Here is an 11,863-nt window from a genome sequence, read left to right as displayed (position 1 = left end):
AACAACAACAAAATATATATAATTGAAGGATAAAATAATCGTCCAAATTTTGAAGGATATTTTTGTAATTCAACTTTGACAGTTGAAGCTTCCTATTTTTAGTATAGTTTATGATTTATGATATGGATGTATTTTTATTGCGTTGGAACACCTTTATTACTTTAGAATTGTTGAAGAGTTGAATTTTACTTCTTCTAACATTGTGATTTAAATTGACCATTACTAGTTTTCCTGCTATATGTTCTAGTGTGACATTTTTGGTATTCATTTAGTTTCATCTAAAGCAACTGTGTGAATGTAGTTGGTTGTGTGATAGAGTGGGATCAAAAGATCATATCAAATGTAGTCTGAAGCTGGAGTATAGAGGATTGATATTTTTGGTTTAATTTTATTTTCTAGCAATGTATGAATATGAATTATCTGCTGCTTTTACCTAAATATGTCAGCATTTTGATATAAGCATTTGAAGCATTAATAGTTGTAGTAATACTGGCTTCTGATACAGATGGTGTTCTTAGAAGATCTAATGGATTTTATTTCTAATCTATGCTTTTAACTTACATTGTATGCGAGTATATCTCAGAAGATCTAATAGATTATGTTTCTAATTTATGCCCTATAACTTGTTATATCTTCTTGTGTGTCATGCTTGAATTCTTTAGATCATGTCATTAGTATGTAATTATGGAGTTCCCTTTTTGTTAGGTTGATGTATGTAGTTTCCTTAATATCGTCCTTATAGTTACTAATATAGCTACGCACAATATATACACGTAAGAGGATACAAATTGTATTGCTATTTAGGTGATGTTGTTTTGTCATGTAATAATGTTCGAAGATGTTAAGGCAAATTGTCTTGCTTAAAAAATAACAGACTGGAGTGTTGTTTGATTTGATTTGTCTATTGCGGATTCTGATTTATTGTATGTTGCTTAAAGTACAGCTACTCATCTTGTGATTAGTGGATGGATCTTAGGTTCCGCATGGAAATTGTATCCTGTTTTGAGCAGGTTAAAAATTTTGGAATAGTCATATTTATAAATGATGCTTTGAGTAGGTTGAAAATTTTGGGATAGTCGTATTTACAAAGAAAACTCTGTCAAAATATTTAAGAATTTAGAGAGTCTGAAAATATTCGAGTTATCAAATTGGTCATTCAATTACTTTGTGATTCAATTATCTTTAAAAAAATCGTTTAATTACTTTTGATTGTCTTTTGTAGGTGCAGCGATTGCGGTCGAAAGCAGTGACGAAGACCTTACTTGAGTGTTGTTGATCGTTGTTAGAGTTTCTATTATCATGTTTAAGGATATTTTAGTTTAGAACATTTTGTATGCAAACTCTTCTATTTTGACTTTTGAATTGTTAATCAAACAATGTATTCATATTTTATTTTGGTATATGGATAATGTTAGTTGGATATTTTAATTTTATTTCGTAGTTTATAAGTTATGATGTAAAATATTTTATTGAATAGGAAAATATTCCTCATTTTGCTTCCATAAATATAAGAAATTACAATTGCGAATTGTTGCAATAGAGAATGTAATCGTTCCAATAAACCTAGCAAATAATAACAGCAGCCCCTAATAACCATTACAAAATGTTACAATATCTGTTGCAATAGGGTACTGATAATTGTTTCAATATATCACAAAAACCGATGCAATATATCATAAAAACCGTTGCAATAGACTTAAAAGTCATTGGTATTATTATACCACAATGGTTTATAACCGTCCCAATAGAAAAGAAAATTGTTCCCATAGATAGAACAATAGTAGCAGTTCCATAACTGTTACAATATTCCTATACAGTGACGGTTTTGAAACCGTTACAAATAACTGTTCCAATAGACCTATTGTAACGATGAATCCTAGAACGCGTCCAAATCCGTCCTAATAGCCCTACAGGACGGTTAGTGTTTCTATTGCAACGGTTTTGGAAGGGTTTCCATAGTTGTAATTTCTAGCAGTGAATATCCCTACAAGACCCGAACTTTTGATATTTTCAAGCTTGATTTTATAGACGATGATCATGTGGACTTTGAATACTTAACGGAAAGCCTTGAAAATCGTGCATTTTTCATTGGCCCAAATCCTGGCTTTGCTCTCTCGACCACCATGTTCCCGAAATTATGGCCCATTTCTATTTACTTTACAGATAATCTGACTTGGGCTTACACGTTTAGGAAGAAGCATAATTATGGAGGTCATGATTTGGGAATTTATGACTATAGAGAAGAAAGCTTTTTAAGTTGTTACTACCCCCTTGATGTCGACAAGATACAAAAGATTCTACCAGCTCCTATTTGGTTTAGCCCTGAAGTTGATGCAACATCCTTGGCCTCCACGCTAGGTCTTACGCTTTAGTTTTAATTATTGCGGATCACGTATACCATAGTATAGAGTCTGGTGTTGACTTATTATTATTTCTTCTTTTAATTAAACTCTAGCTTTATGTTTATGTAGCTCCAACATATGCTGCCAAGGTCATCTCCTAAGCAATTTGATGTATAGCCAGTTACTTTTCCAAAAATAAAGTAAAAACAATTAGTATTTGTTGGCCCAAGTGAAGTTTGTTTTGATGATTGACAAAGGAACTCAAGCATGAATCAGGTCTATATACAATGTACACAGACATAGGCAATTTCAAGAACAAGGCATGCACGTGAAGGCGATAAGCTTAAATGATTATATCTGATATCTCCTGAATGAAAAGGTTGCATAAATGATAGGAGAAGGACTCCTTACTCGAGAGAACTCTATCCTAGATAAGGGAGTAGTTAGAAGTTGAAGATAACTAGAACCTTCCACCATGGACGAGTATAGCATTAGAACTCTAGTTATTTCCTATTCTACTAACTTTATATATTGCATGATGTTCTCATTTTATAGGTACGCACAAACGCTGAAGTTAAACTTGAGTTGAGAGCAAAATAGCAAGGCATTTTACAAGCAATTCTTGTGTGATTCATGTGTGCGAACCTGAAGCTTCATGAACCAGATAGAAGAACCAATTCCAAGTATTTGTCTTATTCTAGTTTCATTGTAGTAGGTGTTTCAAGTTGTACCTTTCAGCTTTATCTAGAAGCAATTGTATTAGGTACTCTAAGTATTGTATTCAAGTTAGAGTTAACTTGAAATTGTCGCAACAGTTAGAGGTTGGTTGCCACAACGGGATTAGAGGTAATCCTTAGGTTTACAAAGAGTTTTATAAATGTTGTTTTGGCTCAGTGATTTAGTGAAGTATTGAGAAAAATCCTACTGAGTAGTAGGTCATGGTTTTTTCACTTTTGAGCCGGGTGTTTTTCACGTAAATATACTTGTGTTCTTTAATTTTCACATTTACTATTTCTGCAACAGTAGTATAAGGAACACATAGAAGAACCAGGTTCTTCTATAATCTGTGCACGCAAAAACTTAGACACCACACAAATCACTCCCCATCTTGTGTGGCATTGAAGTATAAAACATCAATTGGTATCAAAGTCAGTTATCCTTTAAGAGGCTAACACCTTAGGAGAAGATCAAGATGAGTGCACCACCTGGAAACTGGGAAGGGCAATCCACTGCTAGGCCACCACTCTTTAATGGCCAGTACTATTCTTGGTGGAAAAATAGAATGAGAGATCATATTACAGAAGAGGACTATGAGCTATGGGACATTGTCACCGATGGTCCACTAGCTACCTTGAAGAATATTGTTGAAGGAGTAGATGTGCCAAAGACAAAAGCGGACTGCACTACTGAGGACTTGAAGAAGTGGGAGAAAAATGTTAAATCCAAGAAATGGCTTGTTTGTGGACTTGGTCCAGATGAGTACAGCGGAATCCAAATTTGTACCACTGCTAAACAAATTTGGGACACACTGCAAGTGGCTCAAGAAGGAACACCTCAGGTGAAGAGATCCAGAGGAACTCTACTGTACTCTCAGTATGAGAACTTTGCTATACGAAGAAAGTAGAAACCATTCAAGAAATGTACACAAGGTTCACTACACTAACAAATGAGCTAAAATCTCTTGAAAGGATTATTCCTGAAAAAGATAGAGTCGAGAAGATACTGACTAGGGTTTTGCCTATCACTTGGGAGAGCAAAATCATTGCCATCCATGAATCAAATAATATTTCCACTCTCCCACTAGATGAATTAATTGGAAATCTCACTGCTTATGAACTTAGGAGACAAACCATAAAGATGAATGTGCCTAAGAAGGAAAGGAGCTTGGCACTTAGAATCACTGAAGGTTCTGATTTGGAAGATGATGAAATGGCTATGATCACCAAGGACTTCAAGAAGTACCTGAGGAGAGGAAAGGGTTCTTCAAGAAGTGAAATCTATAGCAAGTCAAAAGCTCATGAGAAGCAAACTAATGATGGTTGATACAAGTGTGGAAAGACTGATCACTACATCAAGAGCTGTTCTTTGTGGGAAATTGAATGGAATAAGGAAAGAGCTGAACGAAGGAACATGTTCAACCCAAGAAAAGCAATAACAAAGGTTTAACCAAGGCTATGGTCGCTGCTTGGGGAGAAAGCTCAGATGATGATGATGAGGATGAACAAGCACTTATGACCATTGGAGAATCTGATGAAGAAACTGAGGTAAGTGTAATTCATCTCAAAGATAAGATTAAATTGTTGTCTGAAGAAAGGTTATCTGAGTTACTACTAGAACTAATTGATGAATCTGAGGATGTAAATAACGAAAAGGAATAGTTGTCTAAAGAATGTGTGATTTTGAAGGCTAAGTGCAAAAACCTGGAACTTAGGGTTAGTGAAACTGTAAGTGAAAATATTGTTTTGAAGAACCAGATTTATGCACTATACTCAACTGTCCTAGAGCTTAGATCTATAAATCTAAAACTGAAATTAGGAACAAGTAAAAAAGACAACTGATCACACACAACTCACTTTATAGGAAAATGTAGAAAAAATGAAAGATGAGTTGTACAAGAGAGATGAACAAGTAAGAATTCTAAAGAAGGATCTAAGCAAGGTCAAGAATGAGCTAGACATAACTTGTAAATGGAACAGATCCTCCGATGCACTTTCATGGCTACAAGAACACTATAAAAGCAATAGAAGAGGACGTGGCTTTGGGAACCCAACACCTAAGTGGGATCCTAAAAGCAAGTACCTCACACTTCCTGAGAACAAGATTTGCACACACTGTGGTAAAACAGGTCACAATAAAAGTGAATGCACTGCAAAAGAAAAGTCAAGTCAAAAGAACAAAGAATTTGTTCAAGGGAAGAATAGGCTACCAAGTTGGGATAAAAAGAATATGATTCATCCCTTTGCCTATAAGAAAGGGACCCAAACTAGTTTGGGTTCCTAAGACTAACCCTTGATTTCCTTTAACAGGTCCAAGTGAAAGGGAGCAACCAAATATGGTACATGGATAGTGTCACGACCCGAAATTTTCCACCGACAGGACCGTGATGGCGCCTAACATTTCACTTTCTAGGCAAGCCAATGTTAGAAAATTGTTAAACCAATTCCTTATTTCCATTCAGCAAATAACAATAATTAACTAAGATGAAATATAATAAGTACGGAATATCATAAAACTGTATTAATTACTACCACCAGGATTTGGAGTCACAATTCACGAGCATTCTAGAATTTACTATAAGTAATAGTCTGAAAGAAATACAACTGTCTGGATGAAAGAAAATAGTAGAACATAAAAGATACATGGGGACTTCAAGGTCTGTGAATGCCAACAGATCTACCTTGAGTCTCCGGACAGCGGACCAGTAGCAAATCTCGATCAACCTGAGCCGGTATCAAAATCTGCACAGAAAGTGTAGAGTGCGGCATCAGTACAACCGACCCCATGTACTGGTAAGTGTCGATCCTAACCTTGGCGAAGTAGTGACGAGGCTAGGATAAGACACCCACATATAACCTGAACAATATAATCATGCTAGTGGCAACAACAGTAAATAAAGAAATAATGCATAAATAATAGGAATGGGACATACAGTGGGGATACAACAGAAAGAATGAGAATAATGAAAAGACAGAATTAAACAGAAAATCTTTAAACGAATTGAGCAATTAAAACATCAAAGGAAAACTGCACGGCATCACCCTTCGTGCTTTTACTCTCAACCTCACCAAATAAATAAATAGAACGGCACGGCATCACCCTTCGTGCATTAAACCTCTCATAATATACACGGCATCACCCTTCGTGCTTTACACTCTTCCTCACAATATAAATAAAGCATGCACGGCATCACCCTTCGTGCTTTACACTCATCCTCACCAATCACAGAATCGATAACAATGGATAAATAAGAATATCACAAAGGAACCAGTATTTTGCCCATAATCAATAGCACAATGTAATCTCAACCTTGAATCAATATTCGAAAGTTACCAAATCTCAGTGAAACCAGATATGAGTCACCCAACATTTCAATAACCCGCTAAGCATGGATAGTAGAATTTAAGGCTACAAAATAGACAAGAATAGAATTTCACTCGCATGCTATGACTCGACAACGACGCATAGATACTCGTCACCTCACCTATACATCGTATTTAACAACCAAACACGTAGCAAATGAACACATAATACCTATTCCCTCAAGCCAAAGTTAGACACGACACTTACCTTGCTCCGAAGGCCACTTAATTCTCAATCACAGATTTTTCTTTGAAATTCACCTCTAAACCACTCGTATCTATTCAAAAATAACTCACTACTATCAAATATTGCTAATGGAATCAATTATATTTCATAAATTAAATTTCCAAAATTTCCTCCAAAAAGTCAAAAAAATTGACCCCAGGCCCGCTTGGTCAAAACCTAAGGTTCGGACCAAAATCCTTTTATCCATTCACCCCCGAGCCCGAATATGTAATTAGTTTTGGAATCCGACCTTAAATCGAGGTCTAAATTCCTAAATTCCCGAAATCCCTAGTTTCTATCATAACCCGTAATTCTACCATGAAAACTCTAGATTTTAGGTTGAATTCTAGTAAAATGAAGTAAAAGATTGAAAGAAACGAGTTAAGGAACACTTACCTATGATTTGGGGAAGAAAATATCTTTGAACAATCGCCCTAGGCCTCCTACCCTTTTGAAAATGAGAAGAAAAATGGTTGGATTCCGAATTAAATGAACTCACTGCCCAGCGACCTTCGCACCTGCACATCCGCACGTGCAGACAGGATGTGCGCTTCTGCGAAAAAGGACTGGGCCAACTAGGGTCGCACCTGCGGACATGGTTTCGCTTCTGCAGTCCCGCTCCTGCGGAGAAAGGTCCGCATCTGCAAAAAATTGAAGTCCAAGCCTGGGTCGCACCTGCGGGGCTATCGCTCGCACCTGCGACCAGAGGCTTGTAGGTGCGGGCACACCAGATTTGGTGCACCAGCAGCCTTGTTGAGGTTTGAACTCAACTCGCGCATCGCTCGAATGGCACCTGAGCCCTCGGGGCTCCAAACCAAATATGCACGCAAGTCTAAAAACATCATACGAACTTGCTCGTGCGATCAAATTGCCAAAATAACACCTAGAACTACGAATTTAGCACCAAATCAAATAAAATTCTCAAGAACACTTTAAAATTCCTATCTTCTCAACTAGACGTCCGAATCACGTCAAATCAACTCCGTTTCTCACCAAATTTCACAGGCATGTCTTAAATATCTTAATGAACCTATACCGGACTTCGAAACCAAAATACGGACTCAATACTAACAATGCCAAATATCAATCAATTCTTAAAAACAAAAAATTTCCAAACTTTTAATTTTCATCAAAAATTCATAGCTCAAGCTAGGGACCTCCGAATTTGATTTCGGACATACGCCCACGTCCCATAATTTGATACGGACCTACCGGGACTATCAAAGCACGGATCCGGTCCCATTTACCAAAAATGTTGACCGAAGTCAACTAAAATCAACTTTTAAGGTAAAAATTCTTATTTTTATTAGTTTTCAACATAAAAGCTTTCCGGAAACCTGCCCGGATTGTGCACACAAATCGAGGAGGATAAAAATGAGATTTAAGGCTTAAGAGCACAGATTTGAGTTCTAAAACATAAGATGACCTTTTGGGTCATCACAGATAGTGGTTTCTCAAAGCACATGATAGGAAGCAAGAACTAGTTCCTTTCACTTGAGGACCTTAAAGGAGGTAATGTCTCCTTTGGAAATGGGAAGAAAGATGAGATCATTGGGGTCCGAAAAGTAGGTAAGACTGATTCTCACTCTATTTAGAACGTCTACTTGATAGATGGATTGAAGTACAGTCTAATAAATGTATCATAGTTGTGTGATATAGGTAACATGGTAGCATTCACCTCTACAAAATACTTTGTGATTAATCTTACCACTGACAAGATAGTTTTGTATGGAAAAAGAGTGAACAACATATATGTTGTGGATCAGTCCACACTTTCAGATAATGAACTCACTTTCTTAAGTGTGTTGGATATTTCATGGTATTAAAGCCAACAAGAGAATTAGGGTGCTAAAAAAGAAGCCAAAACCTGCTTGTTTAAAGAATCAAATTGTTCATGTCTGCCTTTTCTTTTTTTATTTTACGATCGAGGAAACCCTTTTGTTATATGCCCTATACCCACCCAATTTCTTATGTACACAAGAAGGATTATAATTCTTTATACTTGGATACCAAGTTATCTTATCAATATATTTACAAAGGACAAAAAGGGGAGAACAAAAGAAAGGAAAAAAGCACAGATGGAGATAGCAGATACATGGGATACCATTCCTTTTGCGCAAATAATAAGAGGTGATCCCCTCCTTTGGCACAAGGGACTTGGACATGCCAGTCTAAGTCAACTCAACAAACTAATCTCCAAGGACTTGGTGATAGGGCTGCCTAACATTAAGTTCAAGGAAGATAAAGTTTGTGAGGTTTGTGCAAGGGGGAAGCAAGTAAGAACCTCTTTCAAAAGCAAGAAAGTGGTAAGAACCACCAGGACCATGGAACTGGTCCATATGGATCTTTGTGGACCAATGAGAACATTGAGCAGAGGTGGTAAGAGAAATTTTATGGTCTTTGTTGATGATTTCTTTAGGTTTACTTGGACATTATTTTTAACATCTAAAGATGAAACATTTGACATGTTCACTTCTTTTGTTATAAAAACTCAGAAACAACTAGGTAATCAACTTACATCAATTAGGTCTGATCATGGTTTTGAATTTAAGAATGCTAAATTTACTGAATTTTATGATGAGCATGGCATAAATCATAATTTTTCTGCTCCTAGGACTCCATAACAAAATGGAGTAGTTGAAGAAATCGCTAGGACTATGCTTCTTTCTAGTAAACTACCCCATAGTTTCTAGGCTGAAGATGTGAACACTGAATGCTACATCATAAATAGGTGCATGGCTACACTTCTTCTTGAGAAAACTCCCTAGAGTTACTTACAGAGAGAAAGCCAAATATATCCCATCTTAGGGCATTTGGAAGCAAGTTATTTGTGCACAATAATGGTAAGGACTCCCTAGGTAAGTTTGATCTCAGAAGTGATGAGGGAGTATTCTTGAGATATTCTTCATATAGTAAAGCTTATAAGATTTATAACAAAAGAACTATGTGTGTAGAAGAAAGTATACGTATGATTTTTGATGAAACTAACATTATTTCTAAGAGACAGGAACATGATGATGAAGTAATTGGGCTGGTAAGAAACTCAAATAAAACCACATACCAGACTGAAGTTGCACTAGAGGAAGGAACAGGTGATGGAACAGGTCCTTCCACCCAGGGCAACTTGAGAGGGGGAACTGAACAAAGAGGAACTGATCCTCAAATCTCGAGGGAACCTATCTATGAACCTATTCCTCGGTAACAAAACATTGAAGGAACATCTAAGGGAAACCAGTTGGTTGTGAAACCTTACAAGTATCAAAGGTCTCATCCCATTGAGAACATAATTACTGATCCACTATATGGAATTAAAACCAGATTTTCTTTGAAGAATCTTTGTGCTTTTGATGCTTATTTATCTCTTATTGAACCTAAAATGTTGTTGAGGCTTTGCAGGATACAGATTGGGTGAATGCAATGCAAGATGAACTCAACCAATTTGAGAGAAGTTAAGTTTGGCATCTGGTACCAAGACCCAAGGACAGATCAATAGTTGGCACAAAATGGGTCTTCAAAAACAAACTTGACGAAGATGGAACAGTTACAAGGAACAAAGCAAGATTGGTGGTTCAAGGATATAGTCAAGAGGAGGGCATAGACTATGATGAGATCCAGTTGCAAGATTGGAGGCAATTAGACTCCTTATAGCCTTTGCTGCTTATATGGAATTCACTCTCCATTAGATGGATGTCAAGAGTGCCTTCCTCAATGGCTATCTAAAGAAAAAAGTGTTTGTCAAGCAACCTCCGAGCTTTGAAAGTAAGGAATGTCACGATCATGTGTACAAGCTTGACAAGGCACCTTATGGAATCAAGCAGGCTCCAAGAGCATGGTATGAAAGATTATCAAAATTCTTGCTTGAGCATGGCTACAAGAGAGCTAAAATTGACAATAATTTATTCTTGAAAGAAAAAGGTAAAGATCTCTTGGTAGTTCAGATATATGTTGATGATATAATCTTTGGAGCAACTACTGATAAGTTAAGTAAAGAATTTACTAAACTAATGGGGAGTGAATTTGAAATGAGTATGATGGGTGAGCATAATTTCATTTTAGGCTTACAAATTAAACAAAATTCAAATAGAACTGATCTATCAGCAGAGGTATGTGAAAGAGTTGCTTAAAATGTTTAAAGTGAAAGATTCAAAAGAAATTTACACTCCTATTGCAACAACCACGAAATTGGATATAGATGAACCTAGTTCATATGTTGATCAGAAGTTGTATAGGGGAATGATTGGCTCTTTGTTATATCTCACTGCCAGTAGACCTGACATTGTTTTCAATGTAGGCCTTTGTGCTAGATTTTAGGCAAATTTAAATGAGTCTTACTTGACTATTGTCAAGAGGATATTGAGATACCTAAAAGGCACCACTGACCTTTATCTATGATATCCAAAAGGTAGTAATTTTAACTTAGTGGGATATGATGATGCTGATTATGCAGGTTTTCTTATGGATATAAAGAGCACCTCAGGTATGACACACTTTCTTGGCTCATGTCTTGTGTCTTGGGCCACAAAAAAGCAAAATTCTGTGGCCTTATCTACCGATGAAGCTAAGTATGTTGATGCTGCCTCATGTTGTGCTCAACTGTTGTGGATCAAACAACAATTAATGGATTTTTAATTGATGTAGGTTGTATACCCGTATTTTGTGACAACACCAGTGCAATTAATATGACCAAGAACCCGATTCATCATAAAATAACTAAGCACATAGATGTTAGGCATCACTTTTTGAGGGACAACTATGAGAAAGGTTTGATCACTGTGAAATTTTGTGTTGCTGACAAACAAATAGCTGACATCTTCATCAAAAGATCTAAGTAGATATCACTTTGAAAGAATCATGTTAGAATTAGGGATGATTAAGATCACCTAAAAGGAACCAGTTCTAACTCAAAAATTATGTTATGAAATTTGTAAATTTTGTACATAATTAGACTAGATTTTGCTCAGTCTCACACTTTCTCTAGTATATTTTTGTGCCATGTGCTAAAATGTCTCATTAATCTCTAATGATATTATCTTTATTTTCTTGGAAAATACAAACTTACACAAGATATTTCTCAATAAAGAACCCGGTTCATCAAGATTACATGGTACGTACTCTCCACTCTACATATTATGAAATAATTATATTTGGATTATGATCAAAAGGAGAGTCCCATTTAATTCTAACCTCCTTGAGCTTATCCGTTACGAAATAAACCA

At 36.3% G+C, this 11,863-nt stretch overlaps 1 protein-coding gene across 1 annotated transcript; it reads left to right on the top strand.

Annotated features, from left to right (window-relative positions):
• Window positions 1-3,534: 3,534 nt before the first annotated feature.
• Window positions 3,535-3,966, top strand: LOC117275018 (uncharacterized). Its single transcript, XM_033654357.2, has one exon. The coding sequence runs from the start codon at window positions 3,535-3,537 to the stop codon at window positions 3,964-3,966; it is 432 nt and encodes a 143-aa protein (XP_033510248.2).
• The last annotated feature ends 7,897 nt before the right edge of the window (window positions 3,967-11,863 follow it).

Source organism: Nicotiana tomentosiformis, chromosome 3 (genome assembly GCF_000390325.3).
Source record: "Nicotiana tomentosiformis chromosome 3, ASM39032v3, whole genome shotgun sequence".
Classification (NCBI taxonomy): Eukaryota; Viridiplantae; Streptophyta; class Magnoliopsida; order Solanales; family Solanaceae; genus Nicotiana; species Nicotiana tomentosiformis.
Note: the sequence above shows the minus strand (reverse complement) of the source record. Positions and strands in the feature narration are given on the sequence as shown.

Excerpts from the sequence above, each read along its gene's own strand:
- LOC117275018 (XM_033654357.2), top strand. The coding sequence starts at position 3,535 with ATGAGTGCACCACCTGGAAACTGGGAAGGGCAATCCACTGCTAGGCCA.